Consider the following 22463-nt stretch of genomic DNA (forward strand, 5'->3'; position numbering starts at 1 on the left):
ATGTTTTAAAAAGACTGATCTCTGAAGCTGTCTTGGTATTTAGTTTCACCAGCTCCTAGTAATTTGGATTTAATTTGGAAAGGCCACCTCTCATGTTGATTAAATGATTTCAGCTTTTAAGTAGAGTAGGTGTTGGGGGGGGGAGGAGAATATCTATAGTCAGCACTCTTTCCTCACAAAAGTTGCATTATTTCAACTTTGCCAAGCTAATGGTTTTCTTTCCAATATCCTACACTCCGTAAAGCAGTGTTTCTCAAGGGTAGCGATTTGAAGATGTGCCTGGAGAAATCTGGGAGTTGAAGTCCACACATTTTCAAGTTGCTAAGGTTGAGAAACACTGCCTTAGAGTGACCTGCAAACCTCTTACTTCCAGATTAGAAAATAAAAAGAGCCACAAATATCCCCCCCAGCAGCAGGATTTAAACTACTCTTAAGATGCATCAGTTGCAGGTTTTCTCAACCCTCCTGGTTTTGCAGAACAAGTCAGAGATGTTGATTATATAAATCAAGGGAAGATAGTGGAAATGGTCTTCTAATATAATATTAAATAACGCAAGAAGATCAAGTGGCTTAATTACCTTCCCAAATGTTGCAGCGCAAGCAGGCTCAAGTTTCTCCTTTCTGCAGAAGTCCAGATAGTGCGTATAAAGGATACATCGGGGCAAGCAAACTCCTTCACAGACAATGTAATTTTCTTCTAACCTGTAGATGAAAAGCAAGGCAAGGATTTTAAAAATGATTCCTATAGTTTTGCCATATTTTTTCACTATTACTACCAAGCTTATAATATTTTAGAGAGCTTTTTGCCTTCAAAGTATAAAATATTTTAATTTTCCCCCAGTACCCATTTGTCCATTCCATTCCATTCATTCTTTAAATTTCTATAGCTACCTATCTCATTCTAATTGACTGAGCAGTGAACAATATCACAATTAAAACCATAAAAAAAAACCCAAAAACCTATTCTCTAGTAACTAAAGATGTGGTCTTTTGAATTTCTTCACAGGTCCCATTGCAAATCGTAATGTTGACTTACTAATATATATATAATTAATTGAAATAAAGAAAATCTGTTGCTTGGTCATGTTGCATGAAAAAAATCATCCTTTACTTTGATTGGGATTGGTAACATTATACATGCATACAGAAATGTTTCTTTGACACTGTCACTTGCTGTTCCCAGGATGGCAGTAGGAAAATGATGTAATAAATCCACAGGATACTGTTTTGGGCTGAATATCAGGATCAGAGTTAAAACTTGGAGAAAAAAATAGACTGGAATTTCAGTACATCTATAAAAGTAATTATTTGGTGGGCATAAAGTGGATACTTGATATACGGTAGTTTTTTATTGTTATTAAACATGAGCTTCAGATGAATTAAAGCTACAATCATGTAGCTAAATAGATATATTAGCATTAGAACAACCACATTAGCATTCAGCTGTGGCTGGCAATTAATTTTTCCAATTGGCTTTGATAAGTGCTAAGAATTTATGAGTCAACATCTTAACTGCTAATTCCTGCAAATGGATGGCAACTAGAAAGAGGCAGGTAGAAAGATTAGAATTGGGCTCAGTTTGGTTTACTATGTTATATATACTATCTATTAGATCAACTTTTACAGAATGTTTGTATATATTTCCTAAATATATATCCTTGTTAAGTACTTCATTATCAGGGATTACTACTGTTATGTTATATTTATATCCTGCCTTTCTTCTGTAAGCCCAAGTAAACTGGGAGCTCCCTTCCCATCATGACAACAGCAATAGGACAGACCTGGAGTCACCAAGTGACCTACAAGATTGAGTGATAACTTGAACCTGGATATCTTCTATTTCAATCTTATACTTTAGTCACAAGTGTTCACTGGCAGAAAAAAAGGCAATCCTGATGATTCAATGGCTGCTACAAGGTACTTTCCCCAATCCTATAATGAAAGAGGTTTATCATTGCTTTCTGCAATATTTTTCCCACTTCCCAATCAAGTCTACAGCCCTAGGGTTTTGTGGCAGCCTTCCATCCAAATGTCAACCAGCTAAACCTGCTTCTATTTAGCCTTTTTTGAACTTAGCCAAGGTACAATGTTAAAAATGGATGATTACAATATAATTGCCTAGGATTTTATTAAAGGCCATAAGCAATTGTAGACAAAACATTACATATAACTTTTTGGACCACTCTTACAGAATTTTGCAATTTTTGTTTTCTTCTATTCTATTCTATTCTATTCTATTCTATTCTATTCTATTCTATTCTATTCTATTCTATTCTATTCTATTCTATTCTATCCCATCCCATCCCATCCCATCCCATCCCATCCCATTTAAGGCCCAAAAGGAATATTGTTTCTGAAATTTAAACCAAACAGATGAACAGAAAAACTCAGGTAAATCAATACATTTATAACCATTTTCCATAAAATATACAATCCAGTTAAGTGAAACCATGCCAAAACATTTACAAAAACAGGTATTTACATTAGATGGTTGAGTTACAATACGAACAATGTATTTTCTTATATTTGTTTTTATAAATGTTACATTGATAGAGTTTCACTTGTCTAGAATTATTGGCGGTTGACTTTCATCCTTGACCACCCACAGGGGATGGGGGCCAATGACATTGCATGACATTTGCATGCAACCTCATTTTGAGATCATTATAACTTCTATCAGAAGACAAGATTTCCTTTTTCCCATGACAATACAGAAAAAGCTAACTAGCACATACTGTGTAGTAGAAAATAATTCCCCATTCATTAAAGCTTCCTTGGTTATTTAACCTACCATTGCAAAGTGAGTTGTGTCTGCTTCTTTTTATCCTTCATAATCTGAGTGATTGTTTTCTTTGGAGGCAAATATTTGCTCAGAGATTTTATCTTGTTTTCTTGAGTCTCTCCATCCTCATCTTCTGAAGAAATAGGTTCACTTCTGAAATGAATTTCTGCGCGCCAAGAAATTTAAAAAGAGAATGTATGTATTTATCTATCTCTCTATGTTATAGATTAGTTTAAGTAATGCTATGTAGATAAAATTAAGTATATTCAAATGAATTGTTGAGTATTGGATTGTATATCTGGGCAATAGCTGCAAGATTAATCACTGAAAATGTTTAATTTATTTGTAAAATTCTCTGATGATGCAAATGAAAATAAAGGAGGTAGGAAAAATTCTTTTTTGTCCATTTGTCCAATAATAATATCATAATTTGCAGACTCCATATGTCTGATAATTTGGGGGTATTTTTAACTCTGTTTTTCTCATCCAAATGTAAAACTCAGGAAAAATGCTATGGCTTTTACACTAATAAAAATATTTTACTGAGCAAATCTGATTTAGTACAGGACTCTTTTGCCAGTACAGTGTAAGGGATATGCAGATTGAGAAGGAAAGTAAACAAAAATGACATGTATAAGCAGTCCCTTCAAGAAACACTAACATTCTGACTATATGAACCCATTGTAAAATGAGTTCATATGCTGCTCCCTCATCAACAGAATTCCATACACCAAAACCCCAATCCAACAGTTTGTTGCCTGTTGGCTTTGAGACTTTAGATATTTAGATGAATGAAGAATTCTGTGTCACTTGGAAAATTACAAACTCCAGCATCAGAAAACATGGCACCATATGTCTGCAGGTAGGTAAAGCAACAGGTAGATAAATACAAGAGGCCTCTGGAAGATCAAAGAGATTTGGATATTTCCACACTTGGAGTATATATACATGGAGATATATGGAAAGATATATGGATACATAGAAGATGGTAGATAGATAGATAGATAGATAGATAGATAGATATATAGATAGATAGATAGATAGATAGAGAGAGACAGGGAGAGACAGAGAGAGAGACAGAGTCAGAGAGACAGAGAGATGTAGATGATATATATATAGATATGGAAATAAGTCCCTGTTTCTTAGGATCAGTGATGAGAGGCAACGTGATATAACTTGTTTTGAGGAAAATGAAGAATTCTGAATAACTGAAGGAAGAACTTTTGCTTCAAATATTCCATAAACATATATCCACTGAGTACAGAATAATGACATTTCCACCTTTGAATCTGTTCCAATCCCTCTTCATCTCAGTGAAAATGCATGTTTTCACTAAGGCCATATTGTGCCTCTTTCCACTGAAATTGTTTCCAGGTCACCTTTTCAATAAATAAATGACAGGGGAAGCCAATAATGTGTTTCTGCCGGAACCCCTTCCCCTCCCTATAGCTGTCCAGGGCTCAACCTGGCATCCTCCTTCAAGATTTGACTGATAGTCTATAACAAGCCTTTCCCATCTTGCATCTGACCATAGCATCAACGTGCCCTGGAAGTATCCTTTTTCTGCTTGGTCCCTATGATGTTCCTCTCCTCCCCAGCCAATGAATGAGGCAGGCTTAATTCACTTTAATTGTACAAGTGTCACCTTTTATTACTATACTGTCCAAAGGCAGCATCCTGCTAGATAATTTTTTTGTCCCTCAATACCTTGGAAGCAAGACTGCATTTACACCATAGAATTTTCTGCCCCCACGAAGATGGATGAAGAAAAGGCCCACCAAGATGGAAATTTCCTATTTACAGGAATCAGGGAAGGGAAAGAGGGAAAGTGCCCAAATATATCCCAACTTCTATCAGAAGATGTGGCTGAACACAGACATCTCTAGCTCTAGCCAGGTGAAGCAGGTTCTCCTCTGACCGAAGGTAGCACAGACATTAACCAGGTTGAAAGCAACCGAGGCGCCCAGTTGCTTCTCCGCCCAACTCCGAGCCTGTTCGAAAGTGGCCCTCACCTGCCTTGATCCCCGCTCGGAACCCCAGCTCCCCGTGGGGGCGTTGCAGTCTGCCGCGCAGCGAATCGACCTCGGACAGCGGTTCTCCAGAGGGCGAAACCTGAAGCAAACCTCTGGAGAGGAGCTCGTCATAGGAGTCCTCCAAGGATTGGCTGTGCGCAAAGGCGCCATCGACCCTGGTCGGGTCCTTGGCCATCGCCTCTTCAGGACTCGGAGCCTTCCCTGTCCATGGGGCGTCGGAGAAAGGGACCGGGTCGCGGGGGAGGGAGGTTTGCAGAAGAGTTGGGATCGGGTGATGGGGAGGATCGCTCGGGAGCCAAGCAGAAGGAAGCGCTGGGAAAGGTCCGGGGCAAAGGTGCGCAATGATGGACGGACAGGTGGCTGGAGAGTTGCCTCGACGGACGGAGACGGGCAGTTTTTAAAACGCGCTCGGGCTCCAGTCCTAGGTGACGAGGAGGAGGAGGAGGAGGAGCAGGTTGGTGGCTAGAGAGTCAACCGCGGGTCGAGATCACTGCGCCACAAGCCTCAGTCGGGCCGGGCACAACAACAAGCCCTGCCCACTGATTGTCAAGAGCTCAGCCTGGACTGCTCCGCCTCAAGTTTGTTAGAGTAAACTCCCAGTCCCGTCCCCCTCCCTCCAAACACACACACACACCACTCTCTGGAGGTCTTCTTTCAGGTCCCTTTGGGACTGTAACCGGAACCGTAGAAGAGTGGAGGAAGGCAGGAAAAACGCTGACAAGAGTGCTTCTGAACACGTACAGAATCTCAGCGGTTGTGGGGCTGGGGTGAGGTAGTTTCCCATCTATCTGGGCAATGTGGTGGATGGCTTTCAAGCCAAAGGTTTGTCTGAGGCTTCTTTTGAGCCTGCTTGCCTTCAAAGGCCAGAGAGGGAAGAAAAATATGTCTCGGGCTTAAAACAAGCACTTTCAACCCCAATCTGCTCCAGGAACAAAGCCAACTGTGCGCATAAGAGGGGAGGGGAGAATGGGATGGAGAACGCTGCTTTTTCTGCCATTAACTGGGAGCAATAGCTCTTCGGGGTCTTTTGTTATTGGATCTCTGAACCCAGGGAATGATCACTTCTTGCATTGGGAAAATGGGCCCCAAAGGGACCGTTCTTTGTGGTCCTGGCCATTCCCCGCTTCTTACCATGCTGCTTGCCATCTGTGGCAGGAGTAGGGCAGAGGAAAGAGAGAGACTCCATTCTCCCTTCTCTTGGCCTTCCTCATTTCCAATAGGATCAGTGAACTGGCACGGGAGAAACCCTTCTCTCCCCTTGTGCACTTGCCTTGGGGCAAAGGAGAGGAAGGGAAGAGGGTCTTGACCATTTACTGAGGAGAGGCACCTAAAAATGTTCCCTTCATGAGAAAGGCCGCCAGATACGTGTCAATGCCGATGCAGCGTATGTGCTGCAATGCCAAAACCACAGGAAGAAGAGGTATGAGGTGGAGGAGAGGCAAATCTCGACTGGGAAAGTGACCCCATAAGAAGAGAAGTGGGGAAAGCAGGGCTTCAGCTATCACAGCATAGGACAAATGTGTCTCTTTAGAACAGCTGGCACCAAAAAAAAAACCCTACTTCCTCTCCATCTCTCCCTGCTTTTACTTCTACCCATGAATTGAGGAGAGAAATTCTTTTCTTTTCTTTTCTTTTCTTTTCTTTTCTTTTCTTTTCTTTTCTTTTCTTTTCTTTTCTCTCTTCTCTTCTCTTCTCTTCTCTTCTCTTCTCTTTTCTTTCTTTTTTTCTTTCTGGCACAGTCGGAAGCCCTCACCCTCCTACTGGCAAAAGGAAAGGGTCCCTGCAATAAGTGGCCAGGACAAAGGAAATGGGTGACTACACGGGCCCCAAGTGGAAGCTTTGCTGGCCCCACCCTTATCCTTATGATGATGTGCTTCGGGACTGAATGGAAAAAGCTGGAAAACCCCTCTCGACAATTATAGCAGGAAAGGCGGTTCAAGCTGTCCTCTTGACAGGTTGAGTAAGTTGAACATGACATCATCCAGTCATGTCTTTGAGCTGTGTTTGCTGAAGCATCTCTGACCTGGGTCATGCCGAAGAGATTTTTGGAACCGTCTTTTATTACCTCAGACTGACATTTTCTGACTTGCTGACAGCCTAATATCCATTTTTCCCGCTGTGGTGGGGGAAGGGGAAGAAATGACCATATTTTATAGTCTTGTCTTGGACCATATCATTTCAGTCTACCACTTCTTTTCGCAACTAGGATTATTATCTACACTTGGCTGGCAATGCAGAAAGCACTGGTTTGTTTCAAGTAACATTTTACAGTTCACTCGTGTCTGTAAAACTATGTAATTTATTCCATAGTATAAAAACTCATTGATAGACAATGTCTTTTTACAAGCATATAACAGGTACATCTCCACTGGCATATAGAATCAACGGAAAGTTGCTTTTTGGCACTTTATACATGTATACATACACATACAGTATACATACGCACACAGATCCCAGGGTTGTTGTCTTTTGAATAGACAGCCCCAGGCCATTAAAAGTATATTAAAGTTCATGAGGGAGAAGTTGTAGAAATTGAGGAACTGCTAAGGGAAAAAAAACGAGATTTAGAAAGACATCCAGATTAGGACCTAGATATACTGTAGAAATATATAGAAATACGCAATAATTAATGATAGAAATGTGTACCCTTCCCCCTCCCCCATACATACAGAATATTAAACTACAGCACATAGTCTATAAATACCCCTGATGTTTGTTTTAGATATATATACATATATTAAGTGTCAATATGATATTCTTTTTTTCTTTTTTCCCCTTTTTACCTGAATTAGTGACCTATAAAGATGATATATCTTTGTTTATTAATATTAATTAAGAACTGTGAATTAATAGAGTTAATATACTAAAAAAACCTGTCAAATTCTATGCATCTATATTCTATATGGTATTTAGTGTACTGCCAAGAAAATGATATTGAAAGATGCTGATGTAATTTCAATTACCAAAACTTTTGTAAATCTTTTTAACATTTTGCTTTGTGTAAACATTTTAATATCTTGAACTTTAATAAAGTATTTTTTTAATTAAAAAAAAATAAGAGTATGTTAAAATTCAACCCCTATCATTTTTTTTCACTAGTTGTAGTGGAATAGGACACAGGCAGGTAAAGCACCCATATTCTGCCTCTCTGGAGGATGTAAATGGAAGGTTTACATCAGGGGTCTCCAACCTTGGGCCTTTGAAGCCTGGCGGACTTTGACTCCCAGAATTCCCAGCCAGCAAGCTGGCTGGGGAATTTTGGGAGTCAAAGTCCACCAGGCTTCAAGGGCCCAAGGTTGGAGACCCCTGGTTTACATTATTAATTAATGGTGTTTATTCCAATAAACTGATACAATTAACCAATTCCCACACCCCTGAGCTGGCCAACTTCTCCAGTCCAACTTTGATTATTTGTGGTGCTAATGAATGCATTTGGTAAAATGCTCTGAGAAATGGGGGAAATGAAAAAACACCTCACAATCACCCCTGGTGCATCCTCTGGGGTCTTTGGAGATGCACATGCTTTCAGAACCTTTTTCTCCCCATTTAGCTCATAGGCTTCATATCCCAAATGGCACAGTCTTTTGGATGTGTGCAACCTGCTCTGTCCTACACATTGGTAAAAAAAAAAAGTCAGTACACCAAATACAAGCTAGGCAGATGTGACCTCGTTGACAATCCTCACTCTGTCAAGGACCTTAGAATACTCATATCAAATGACCTAAGCTTGAGAGCTCACTGTAACAGCATTGCCAAAAAGGCATTAAGAATTGTAAATCTAATGATACGAAGCTTCTCCTCCAGAAATATTGAATTGCTAACTAGGGCATACAAAACCTTTGCTAGCCCAATACTCGAATACAGCTCATCAGTCTGGAATCCGCACTGTATATCGGACATTAATACAATTGAGCGAGTCCAGAGGTATTTCACGAGAAGGGTACTACACTCCTCTGCTTGTAACAGAATACCCATATCACCAGGCTTGAAAGTTGGGGCTTGGACAATCTTGAACTATGCTGCCTATGGTTGGACTTAACCGTATTACACAAAATTATCTGCTACAATGTCCTACCAGTCAGTGACTACTTCAGCTTCAACCGCAACAATAGAAAAGCACACAACAGATACAAACTCAATGTAAATCGCTCCAAACTTGATTGCGGAAAGTACGACTTCAGCAACAGAGTGGTCAAGGCCTGGAATACACTACCTGACTCCATTGTTACATCCTCTAACCCTCACTCCTTTAACCTCAAACTATCCAGTATTGACCTCACCCCATTCCTAAGAGACATACATAAGCGCACAATCGTGCCTACCATCCCTATCCTATTGCCCCCATTTATTCCTACCTATTTCCTGTATTCTTACTCATGTAGGTTTACTTATACCTATTATCTTGTAAGCGATTGACAAATCAAATAAATAAATAAACAAACCTGATTCCAATTTGACTGTCCTTTCTGATGAGGAATCAGGAATCCAAGAAGGGACAGTGAGAAAATTGGGAGATTTCAACCAATCAGAAGTGGCATAAGGAAGAAGAACATGATACATTTGAAGAAGAAATAGTTTGATGGAGAAAAAAGAAAAATGACAAGGATTCATATGATGGATCCCAGGGAAAGTAAAGAAAGGTAATCTTTGTTTTTAAGCTGTATGCTCTAGCTAGCTGTATCCTTCGTTCCATTCCATTATGGTGAGAAAAAAGAGGAACACCCCCCCACACAAGAAACTGCCTTTATCTTTGCCTTTTTTATGACTGTTTGTCCCAGAGATCACAGCATTAAAGCAGAGCTTGACTATAAGGAGCCAAAACTCAGCGATTCCAAGTCAAACTCAGAGAGTATATAATCCTATTCCTAACCATAATTAGTAGCAATTTCTAACCTTTTAAGGATTGTATTGATTTTCTATTGTTTACATTTTGTTAGTGCTTAATAAACATCATGTTGTTTAATTGCTTAAACTACAGGTTACATTCTTAATCTCCACCTCTTTTTTTCCAACCACTGGCAAAATAAAGTCCATGTTTGATAATATTCTGTGTCTTCTTTTTGTTTAATCTCCAGTGTAAGTCTGTCCATTTCTGCACAGACTAGTATCTTTCTAATTATCTCGTTGTCTCACGGTGTTTCTTCATTTTTCCAATGTTATGCAAATATAATCCTCACTGCTGTTAAGACATGCAATATTAAATATATACTTTGTTTATCAAATTTTTCTGATATTCTACTTGATAAAAACAGTTCAGATTTAAGATCTACATGTTTTCCTATCATCTTTTCTAACAATTTATGTATTTTTGCCCATTTTTTTTGTTTTTTTTGCTTTAACACAAGTCCACCACATGTGCCCCTTTCTGGTTACGTTTCCAACATTAGCTAGACATATTTTTAAACATTTTAGCTAATCTAGCAGGTGATAAATGCAATCTATAAAACATTTTATATAGATTTTCTTTATAATAAGTTGCCATTGTCAATTTATAGTTCCTTTCCCATAAGTTTTGCCATTTCTCTAATTCTATATTATAACCAAAGTTTTTTTTTACCTAGTGTGTCATTGTTTCTTTTACTTGCTTGTCTTCCATTTTCCAGTTTAGTAAAACAAATTATATATTTTCTTAATTAATTAATTTTTCATCAGAGTTTAACAATATATGATCAAAGATTACTTGTCCTTTATAAAAGCCATACTTTTTCATGTTTTTTATTTTATTGTATCTAGATTGTATTTGCAATTGAGGCCACCATGATAATATAATGCCTTGGTCTTCAAGCTCTTGCTTAGATTTTAATTTCTCTTCAGTGTCCAAAATATCTTTATATGTCACAATTTATTCAAATTTCACCAGATTTGGGTATGTATTTCATCATTGAGAGCCATTTTGGGATTTTCGAATAAATCTTAGTTCTTATTTTTCCCCCATACAGATAATGGTGAGTTGCTTATATAGCGATTTTGAAAGTATCTGTGAATTTGATTCTTCTCATAGGATCCCAGTTGTAAGTCCATGTCCTTCTAAATATAATAGTCTCTTATGCCTGAGGGTTATCCATTCTTTTAGACATGTTATCATACATGTTGGTAATATAAAAGCCAATCTGATAATCCAAATCCTCCATTCTCTTTAGATTCTTGTAGCATTTTCAGTTTAATTCTCACTTTTTTTCCTTGCCAGATAAATTTCAAGAGCAGTTTATTCAAGTCATCCAATAATTTCTTTTAAATTTTTATAGGTGCTGTTTGGAGCAGGAAAATCAATTTTGGTAGGGTATTCACTTTTACAGTAGCAATCCTTCCCAAAGTTGATAGCTGGAGATTTTTCCATTTTTCCAAATGTAATTTTATTTGCTTGAATAATTTTATGTAGTTGTCTTCTTTTATCATTGCACATCTTGCTGTTCGATATATTCCCAAATATTTAACTTTCTTAACTATTTGCAAGTCCACTTTTTCTGCCAATTGTTCTTTTTGTTTTTGTGTAAGGTTTTTGACTATAACTTTATTTTTATCTCTATTTATTTTTAATTCTGCTACCTCTCCAAACTCCTCTATCTTTTTTTAACAGTTTAGGGATTGTCTCCAATGGTTCTTCGACAATAAATACAAAATCATCTGCAAATGCTTGTAGGTTGTATATTTCCTCTTTTATCTCTATTCCTTTAATTTCTGGATCTTGTTTAATATTCCTGTTTCTAGACTTCCAAAATAAATATAAATAGTAAGGGCAATAGCGGACTTGTCTTGTTCCTTTCTTTATATTGAAATTTTCTGTGTAGTTCCCATTTATAATTACTTTAGTTGTTTGCTTATAATATATTATCTTAATTATATTTATAAAATTTTCTCCAAAATCCATACAATTTAGTTGATGTGTCATAAATTGCCAGCTTACATTATCAAATTAGCAATTAGCAATTTCTAACTTGAATTCCATAAATATGACTAGTCCCTATATTAAAAGATGCTGAATTATAACTATTAAAGCTATTGCCATTGCCCATGTTGTGACAGCGAATTATATAAGTTAATGATATTATGAAATCCGTCCTTTAAATTTCCCTGAATTCTTTGCCAATTAGATGACAGTAATTGGTTTGTGAGAGATTAAATGGTTCTACTTGCTTTTTTGTTTAGTTGAAAATATTGATCTGGCGGGTATTATAGACTTGTCTGATAGAGGACAGGAAGTCAACCTCTCCTAGCTCCAACTACTGAGATACTCTGTGATCAGCTTAGAACTAGAAGATAGTGAGGTGGTATAGCTGGACCCATAGAAACCCATGTCAACTCCCTGATGTTCTATCTCATTGTCTGGCAGTTCTGGGTGTTTGCTGCTACTTCTCAGATAATTAAAGATATTATTAGTATACTATTCAAGCCATTGTACAACAGTCTTTCTTTTTCAACTAGCCTGTGAAAAGAACTTTTTTTAAAGTGTTTTCTAGCTCCATTATGAGGAATGGACCAATCTTCGGTCAGTTTTAACTTGGCATCTCCTTGAAACTTCTGGAGGAGTGGAGGACCAGTTAATATGGTCCAAAACTAGTCCCTGATGGATCCAGATAGTTTTCTGAATGCACATAGGGAATTTGTTGCTGTGTTCATTCTCTTGGTGGCTTTTTATCCTCCTTCTTGGGTATCTCGCATGGGTAAGTCTTGGAAACATCGTTTTGCAGAAGGATTAGAAAGTGATACTGAGTGACAGCAAGGTTATTGTTTAATTTGCTTATTTACATTTATTTATAAGATTCAGATACTACATCAGTCTCCTAGCTCTAAGTAGTGTATGGTTACAATAGTAACAAAACTGCTAATTCAAGTAAATAAAAAAAACACAGTTTATTAAAAAAAATCTAACACTGAAATAATTTAATGAAAGCATCCAATACCCAGTGCCAAAGCAAGCAAATCCTGATGGAATTCCACAGGATTCTACTATAATTCTTATTGTGTTTAATGTCTACATGAAACCACTATAAGAGGTTGGAATTTAAATTGTAGAGTAGGTTCCAAAAGGATCCTTTTCTCAAAATCACCAAAAGCAACACCACACCATTACAATACGGGTAGTCCTCTACTTCCAACAGCTCATTTAGTGACCATTCAGAGTTACAACAACACTGTAAAAAAGTGACTTATGGCTGTTTTTCACACTTACGACCATGGCAGCATCCCCATGTATGATCCTGTGATCAAAACTCAGACCCCTGGCAACTGGCTCATATTTATGACGGTTGCAGTGTCCCAGGGGTCATGCGATCACCTTTTGTGACCTGCTGACAAGCAAAGTCAATGGGGAAACCAGATTCACTTAACAACTGGGTTACCAACTTAACAACTTCAGTGATTCACTTAATAACTGTGGCAAGAAAGATTGTAAAGTGGGGCAAAATTCACTTAACATCTGTCTCACTTAGCAACAGAGATTTGGGGCTCAATTGTCATAAGTTGGGGGCTATTCGTTCAAGGTCCACTCTTTTCATAGATATGTTTGAGATAATAATACATACACGAAGGAGGTGGAGTTTTCATTGTGACAGAATAAAGCTTCTTTCATTATTTCCCCTCCCCTGGCAAAACCCAGCTCTATAATTCTCTTCTTCTAATTCCAAAGTAGTATTCAATGCTCTTGAATAGTTCTGAATCTTAATATTGGGATGCTGCTGGGTAAAAGATTAGATCCGTGTTTGTTGCACAACTATTGCCTATGTTGATTTGCAGAAACTCTCGAGGTTTCAGACAGAATCTTTTCCAGTCTAGGGAATTAAAATTGGCCTTTCTACATATACAAAACAAAACTCTTTTGGTGAATTGCATCTCTTGCTTCAGGTTAGAAATAGTCCACATTGTAAGCGTGCCAAAGAGAGTGGTGATAGAGTCTCTGGAGTTTGTATTTTTCAAGGAAAGGAAAGAAATGAGCATACTTGGGCAACCATTTAGATTCCTCGGTTTACTTCTGTGTTGTAGCTAACGTAGTAACATTTTTTACTAAAATGTCAGCCTACATCAAGGTTATTGAGATTATATGTTTGTCCTGGGGTCACAAATTTTGCATCTGGATGCAATTTAAAACCAATTTGATAGTAAAATGTATCATTTCTAGTATCTTTGATGGCACGTCTGCCAAAATAGATACTGTAGAATTGATTTGGGGAAAAAAATGTATAGTAAGTCTATTTTCCAATTTTCAGTGAGTAAATCTAAGCACTTCCTTTCCACTTTTGGCTAAAATCCAGGAAACAAACAAGCAAAAAAATAGAATGATGCAATTTACACTGATTTCTAATATTCCTGAGGGGGTAGGAATGGGAAGAGAACTATAGAATCACTGTCCTTCTGAGATGATTATAGCAATTTTCCTGGTAGCATATATTTGTTTGACATGTCTGAGTTGCTTCTTTCCAATTCAATAGCGTGTTGGAAAGAAATGATGTGAAGGGCCTGTTTGCCTCTGTCTGTTTATCTGTCAGTAAGATAATCACCTGAAGACCAAATTTAGTAAATTTAGTATGAGAGAGAAACTAGTAGACTGTGAGTTCTAGTCCTGTTTTAGGCATGAAAGCCAGCTGGGTAATTTTGGATTACTCACTGACTCTCAGTGCAATCTACCTCACAGGATTGTTGTTATGGAGAAAGTAGAAAGAGGAAAGAATATAAGGCCATAGAAGTATTATAAAGGACCATAATAAAGATGGAATTTTAAAAATCTAGAAAAAGAAAGGTTCGTTTTAAAAATAGAGCAGATCTGGACAAGAGAGGGATTAAATGAACCAGATTTTTTGTCTATGTATTTGTTTATTTGTGTCACATCTTTATTATTTTTACAAGTAGCTCAAGTTGGTGAACATATCAAACACATTTTCCTCCTCTTCTTTTCCTCACAATGACAATCTTGTGAGGTGAGTTGGACTGAGAGAAAGTGGCTGGCTTTAGGTCACACAGCTAGCTTTCATGCCTAAGACAGGACTAGAGCTGACCATCTCTTTTTTTTTTAGCCTGGTGCCTTAATGGATCAGATGTGGATTTTTAAAACAAACTTCCAGAAACAAAACAAATAGACTTTTCAATGCATTTCTATGGGAGAGATCATCAATTACTTTCTTCTTAGGTCCCACTTTATCCTAGTCACATGATCCAGAAAGAGCTACTGTATTTAAATTAAAGTTGGGAATTGGAGGATTTTTATATATTGTATGTGGTGGCAGGGGAGTACCGTTTCCTAGAGGATGCCCAATAACATATCAATTTTGGGACCGTGATGCTAATATTTCTCTGACCCATTTGTGTCACAACGTTGTTATAAGATAAAATTGAAAGGTTATTATGAGGATAACATTGAAAGAGCTCCTGGAAGTTCAACAGTCTATAATATTCCACCCTACTGCAATCACATTAGTAGTGAAAGGCGGGTCAAAGAAGCAGTGCCTTTGGAAGAGAAGTTCCTTCTATTAAACTAGCCAATCAATGAAGCCATAATTATGATTGACAACAAACTGTTTCTCAAATCACAAGATGCCTGAATGTGAATGGGGTGAAGGATAGGGTTTTATTTTCCCTGGACATAACTGATGGGCATCACATTTAAAAAAACAAGAATATCAGTTCAGATTTTGTAGATTTCAGAATTTTTTTGCATTTTACCCTACACCTGCTTAGCTTCTGAGCATCAAATGTCTGGAAACAAAGTGATTTTAACTTTTTCTTCCACTTTGACCATGATAATGGTCGGGTTTTCTTTCCATACCATTTTGAGCATATTACTTTATTGGTGGATTTCCCTGCTTGGACTCTTGTCCCTGTTTTTGCCACCACCAATAATAAAATCTGATGTCCAAAAGGATTTTGCTCAACTGCTTATTGCTATTTGCACAGGCAGGCTGTGCAAGATTTTATGAATCCCTATGTGAATATTAATTAACAGCTCTATTACATGAGCATTACATTACACGCACATGTTCATACAACAGCTGTATTACATGAACATTCTAAATGTATCATTTAGAATCTGTTTGAAGATATCCTTGCTGTGGTTATGGAACTTTTTGAAGGGACACCTCCTCCCCGCCCCCCCTCCAAAAAAAACCCAACTAAGAGTCCCTGCTTTTTTATTCCTTCCACCTGTGCTAGAGAAGTAGCACCAAATGAGAGTCTGGGAACATATGTTTTTTACAGATAGACCTTTTGTATGATCCTCATACCTGACTGCCTCCCATCTGTTGCATTCACTGGAGAAAAGGGAGGGAGGAAGTGAGGGAGGGAAGAAGGAAGGAAGAAGGAAGGAAGGAAGGAAGGAAGGAAGGAAGGAAGGAAGGAAGGAAGGAAGGAAGGAAGGAAGGAAGGAAGGAAGGATATCGACCTTTCAATGCTTCCCCAATTGATCTGATTGTAAAGTAGTCCAGCATTTCACAGCATTTCACCATTCCACTAATGAATTTGTTAACTGTTCTTGGTTACTCATGAGGAGATCAGAAGGAGGGATTACAGATTGGATCCAGAAGGTGGTCAACACCTCATTGTAGGACAAAGTGATGCCAACAATCTTGAAGAGGAAGGCACCTATAATTGTCTTCTCTCTCTCCTTCTCTCCCCCCTCTCCCTCCCTCCCTCCCCCCCCCTCTCTGCATGAAGCTGGAAAAAGTGGACCCATTCCATTTGTAATTCAGATATGGGCAAGGAACAAAGGAACCATTGGTCACTGATTGTAAATAATGTAGATGTAAGTGCAAGTAATCTGAATGGACTAAACGTGCTCATCCTGGTCCAGGGGTGTCAAACTGTGGTGGCCTGAGTGCCCTGCCAGAGAAAACAGGCTCCAGAGCTCCATTTTCGGCTGCAAATGAGCTTGGGAGCCCGTTTTCACTGGCAGAAGCACCTTTGCTGTTTCCAAGGATGGCCCTGTGGACCAGATCTAAGTATCCTGCAGCCACCCAAGCCTTGAATTTGACACCCCTGTCCTAGTCCTTTTGAATTTCTCAGTGGCTTTCAGTTTATCTTTTTGGACCACTTATGATAGCTGGAGGTAGAGGTGCTACCACTCCTTCCTTAGTAGGCAATCCCAGGAGTGATAATGAGAGAGGATGGACCAGCCAAGCAACTCCTCTTTGGTGGGGTTCTGCAGGAATCAGGCCTTTTCCCCCTGTTCTTTAATATGTACAGTAAACTGAAAAAAGTCACCTGCGGGTTTGTGGTTCAGTATCATCCATATGCTAATGATACCTATTTATATGCAGAATTTGAGGCCATATGAGATATGCAACTAAGGTGTTTAGATAGTGTTTGGAAATGGTGGGGATCTGATGAAACACCCTGATCTGAGCTACCCGTAGGTATGTCTAGCCTATTGAAGAGGATTAGGAAAGACATGATAGCTATCTTCCAGTATTTGAGGGGCAGTCACGTAGAGGAGGGGATCCATTTATTCTCCAAAGCCCCAGAGAGTAGGACAAGATGCAATGGGTGGAAGCTTGTTAAAGAGAGATCTAACCTAGAGCAAAGAAGAAATTTCCCCACAGTGAGAGCAATTAATCAATGGGATAACTTGCCTCCTAGAGTTGTGGATCCTTCATAGCTGGAGGTTTTCAATAATAGACTGGACAACAATTCGACTGGGATGATATAAGCATAAGATCTCCTATCTTCAGTATGGTGACCTCTAAGGTTCTTCCAACCCTATGATTATGTGTTCTATTCTATGACTCTTTGCAAGTTGAAGTTACCCTTTGTTCATTGTGGTTTCTTGTAATCCCAGTTATATCTTTTGATGGAAACAGATTCATAATTTGGAGGTGCTGCTGGATTGTACATAGATGGGCATTACCACTCATTTGAACCATGGCAGTATGTTCCACATGATGCCCTCTTTGGAGATTACTCAGAAAATTCACTTAATCCAGAATGCAGCAACTTGACTGTTGGCAGATGCTTGCCATTGTAAGTACTGCAACACCAATGCTCCAGGCTCTGCCATGGTGGACTATCCATTTCCACTTCTGATTTAAAGTGCTAGTTTTGATCTTTAAAGTTCTACATGGCTTGGTGTAGAGGTATCTCCAGGACCATCTCCTTCACCACGTTTTGTGGAATTATTAAATGGTTGACTGAAGGAAAATACCACCAGCAGATGGCAATATTTAATAAAGTATGTCTTCTTCTGTCACAACTGGCATGATCCCCCCCCAAAGAAAAAATTAAAAGGAAACTTTTAGTAATTATAAATGCACTTTCTAAAGTCTCTAGAGTAAATCAAGATAAATGTTAAGGTTTACCAACAAGAGCATTTATATGTGGAAGTGTTATCTCTGAAAATATATTTCTGTGAAAACTATTTGGTTTGGAGGGACAACAAAGTCTATAATCATATACTTATATAAATGCTATACAACTTTATGGTTTGTTCCTTCTATAATTCAAAATACTTCCTATATAATGCAAATAAAATTATATTTATTGGATAGAAGGATTTCTAGACAACGCAGTAAAATCAGATGTGTTGCATCCTAATTTACTTTTATTAAAAGATAGACATATTCTTAGCTTCATTTAATTGTAAGAATACAGATTTTTTTCACTTCTCAGAGAAAGAAACCCAAATATTTTCTGATTTATATCTTCATTAAAAGTTATCATCTTGAAATTGTGGTTCACATCACTGACAGTATACCAAATATTATGTTATATTTTTAATTATGTAACAATATGTAACTTGAACTATGATGTAATAAAATTTGAACTTTAGTCTTAAGAGGAGAAATAATAATAAAACAAATACTATAAGAGGAGACCAAATGCTATTTTCTGAACCTTTTAAACTTGAAAATCCTTTCAATAATTAGCCAAGATTAATGTCAAATATTGAGGTAATTAAATCAATTGAGAGCCAATTTTCCCTAGTGATTAAGGCATCAAGGCAGACTCTAGGAGACTATGAGTTCTAATCCTATTTTAGGCATGAAAGCTGGCTGGGTGACTTTGGGCCAGTTACCCTCTGTCAGCTCACCCCACCTGACAGGATTGTTGTTGAGGGGAAAATAGGAGGAGGAAAGAGTTTTGGGTATTTTCACTACCTTGAATTGTTTATAAAAATAATAAAGGTAGGACTTTAAAATCTGTTTAAAAAATCTGCCCTTTCAAAGAAAATACATTGAACCTCAAGGATACTAGATGGCAGGAGATAAACTATCAGATTATTGAAATGTTGGATTATGCAGTTCACTATATCATCATCAAAAGCTTCTGAGCTCAGCAGAGACCACTTCTAGAGAAGAAATGGTGAACTGAAGGCTGCATGAAAAGCAGAGCTAATGACTGGGATGGAATAAAGAGCCAGTGAGTAGACTGGTTCCTCATAATTCCTCTCTGGACAAGGAGAAGATTTGAGATCAGATCAGCCATGAGGGTTCCAGAGCAGAGGTGGTATTCAGCAGGTTCTGACCAGTTCTGGAGAACTGGTAGTAGAAATTTTGAGTAGTTCAGAGAAACGGCAAATACAACCTCTGACTGCCCCCACCATCTATTCTCTGCCACCTGAGTCCCAGCTGATCATCTGGGTCTTCTTTTGTTGCCCTGCACAGGAGAACGGAGCTGGAAAGCAGGTTAGTGGAGTGGGAAGGGAATGGGAATGGGAATTTTGCAGTAACCTTCCCCCAGGAGTGGGGAGGGAATGGGGATGTTACAGTATCCTTCCCCTGGAGTGGGTGGGAATAGAGATTTTACAGTATCCTTCCCCTTCCATGCCCATCAAGCCACGCACATCAAGCCATACTATGCTCACCAAGCCACGTCCACTGATCCGGTAGTAAAAATTTTTGAATCCCACAACCGCTCCAGATGATTGCTCCTCACGAAGAGACTGCAAAACAGCAGTCTCCTTCAGGTTTAGAGCTCAGGGTTGGGGACAATGGCCATCTTGTTCAAACCACAATCAGAAACAACATTAAGTTATCAATCACGGGGACGGAACTCATGGGTGGATTTCTGTGTTTCAGAAATATATGTTTAAAACAATCAGCCTTTGAATCACCCTGGGATCTTTCTGAAACTCACCATAATGCCTTTTGGCCACTTGGATATTGCCTTCCCCATCTCCCCCCAAAAAATAGGGGAAGAGAAGAGAAAAAGTAAATTGTCTTATTTATGCATGTAAGTGGTACGGTTAACAATTATTTAAAGAAAAATAAAATCCATGTCAACAATAGTTGGCAGGGCTGTGACCAGTTGATTTGTATGCAAGCTTGATCTAAGATCCAGTTGCTAACCATAGATGATAAATTCAAGGCCTTACTTCCTCTGTTCCTTTATTTTTTTTAAAAAAAAATGCCTTGGCCAGGCCCTCCAATTATGACTCATGCCCACTTTGGTGTATTCTGGAGTGGTGACACTCATCTGAAATACTGAGAAACAGAACTGAAAAGAAGTGCTTTTAGAAATATGATTAGCATGACAAAGTAGTGTTATGTTGCTAAAAGAAAACTTATCCAAAATGAGATAAATAGATTTCCTTTCTGTTGGAATGAAGGACTACTGCTACAGACTGATTTTTTAAAAATGCTTCTGTACCTACTAAGGAAACAACTTGCCTTGATTTTGTGCCCTTGATGGAAGAAGTTGTGGCTTCATTTACAGTTAATTGTGTTTGCTGCAATTAAGTCTTGCCACAGATGGCAAGAGTAATGGGGTGATCCAATAGCAAAGTAGATAAGAAGCAGAAGTCAGAGCAATCTATGAAAAGGAATAAATACAAATGTTGCTCATACATAGTTCACTAATGATGACTGTTTACAAGGAAAATGTTGATCAAATTACTGGCTACTGATCAATTGGCGGTATTAGAGCTACAAGTGTCAGGTTATTTGTCACTTCTTTTCCAGGTCACATCTATCCAAACTACCAGAGTGGGAAGGCAAGGAATGTTGAGAAGAGAAGAGAAGAGAAGAGAAGAGAAGAGAAGAGAAGAGAAGAGAAGAGAAGAGAAGAGAAGAGATTCCTCTCCTGAGGAAGCATATCTAACGGAACCAAGAAGGGATTTCTCCATGGTAGCTCCCTCCTGAAGAACATTATCTCTGCAAAAATAAGATTGTCCCACACTTTGATACTAACTTTCAAGGCCCTGAAGGCTCGGTTTTGCCAGTGGGCTCGAGGAACCCAGAGTGGATAAGAACCCAACAAGTGCTCTATTACTCTAAATTGATTTCTATTGTTTTTTTTTAATATGCCATTTTTTAAAATCTTTGTAAGCCATTTTCAGAGTCACTGAAAGTGAATTGGGTGGCCATATAAATTTTCTTAAATAAATAAATAAGATGATTAGGGGACTGGAGGCTAAAACATATAAAGAAAGTTGCTGGAATTGGGAAAGTCTACTTTAACAAAAAGAAGGATTAAGGGTAATGATAGTAATGTTCCAATATCTCAGGGGCTGCCACAAAGAAGAGGAAGTCAAGCTATTCTCCAAAAGCACCTGAGGGCAGGAAAAGAAGCAATGGATGGAAACTAATCAGGGAGAGAAGTAACCTAGAATGAAGAAGAAATTTCCTGACAGTTAGAACAATTAACCAGTGGAACAACTTGCCTCCAGAAGTTGTAAAAGCTCCAACACTGGAAGGTTTTAAGAAGAGATTGGACAACCAATTGTCTGAAATGAAATAGAGTTTCCTGCCTGAGCAGAGGGATGGACTACAAGGTCCCTTCCAACTGTGTTTATTCTATTCTATTCTATTCTATTCTATTCTATTCTATTCTATTCTATTCATTAGAGCCCTCTCCAATCTATTATAGACTTCCTGTGGTTCAACTACTGATAACCCCAGCATGTTTTACTACTGTTTTAGAATAGTTATTTGGCTGTTGTTTTCAATGTACTAAGTATGCAGTTCATCATCACATTAGAAAGAGTGCTACAGGGACAGCAACATCATTGACCATTGCTTAAAAACAATGTAGTAATTGTCAGAAGCAAAGATAGATTTATCAAGAACTCAACTTGCCAGACAAATTTTAACTCATTTTGATGGTTCACTTCTTTGTAAATTGTGGGAATGTTGTAGATATATTTTGATTTAATCAAAACATTTAATAAAGTATTCCGTGACATTTTGATCAATAGGTTAGTTAAGTGTGGACCGATAAGCATGACAATTAAATATGTATATATTTTACTCATTCTTGAACAGGGTTTGTCAATAGTTCCTCATTAAATTGATACATTGAGTGGGATAACAGAATTTTATTCCTGGGCCTGTTCTCATCAACATATTTATTGATTTCTTGGATGAAGAGGTAAAAACAAGACTTTTCAGATTTTTTACAATAAACATTGAATGAGAGCTAAGACAGAAGTAAAATTCAATATTATCTTTGAATAGAGTAGACTTTTTCAGTAATTTTACCCTGAAATAATTTTCAGATTTCAGGGAATGATTGCATAAAATCACAAAAAGTGCAGTACAATGCAATCCATGTTTTATAATGTTTACAACAGTGAAACAGCAGCCAGTGGCTGAGTTGCAGCACCTAAAATTTTTCACCATTGCAAGTGCTAGTATTTTCAAAAAAATTAAATTAATTAAACAATGTTTTTAAATTGCTATCTCTTGGGGAACCCCTAGCAACCTTTCATGGAACCCCAGCTGAGACGGAGT

The 22463-nt window shown here is 38.1% G+C and overlaps 1 protein-coding gene across 1 annotated transcript in view; it reads right to left on the bottom strand.

The window, feature by feature from the left end:
* RFX6 (regulatory factor X6) overlaps nucleotides 1–4990 on the bottom strand; it is a 42046-nt gene extending 37056 nt beyond the window's left edge. The window contains exons 1-3 of the mRNA XM_087919489.1: nucleotides 4795–4990; nucleotides 2792–2951; nucleotides 579–702 (exon numbers count right to left, since the gene is read on the bottom strand). Of these exons, the coding sequence (XP_087775615.1) occupies nucleotides 579–702; nucleotides 2792–2951; nucleotides 4795–4990 (480 nt within the window). The remainder of the gene's footprint in view (nucleotides 1–578; nucleotides 703–2791; nucleotides 2952–4794) is intronic.
* Nucleotides 4991–22463: the final 17473 nt, after the last annotated feature.

Source organism: Pseudonaja textilis, chromosome 1 (assembly GCF_049901715.1).
Source record: "Pseudonaja textilis isolate UNSWEBS1 chromosome 1, rPseTex1.2, whole genome shotgun sequence".
Classification (NCBI taxonomy): domain Eukaryota; kingdom Metazoa; phylum Chordata; class Lepidosauria; order Squamata; family Elapidae; genus Pseudonaja; species Pseudonaja textilis.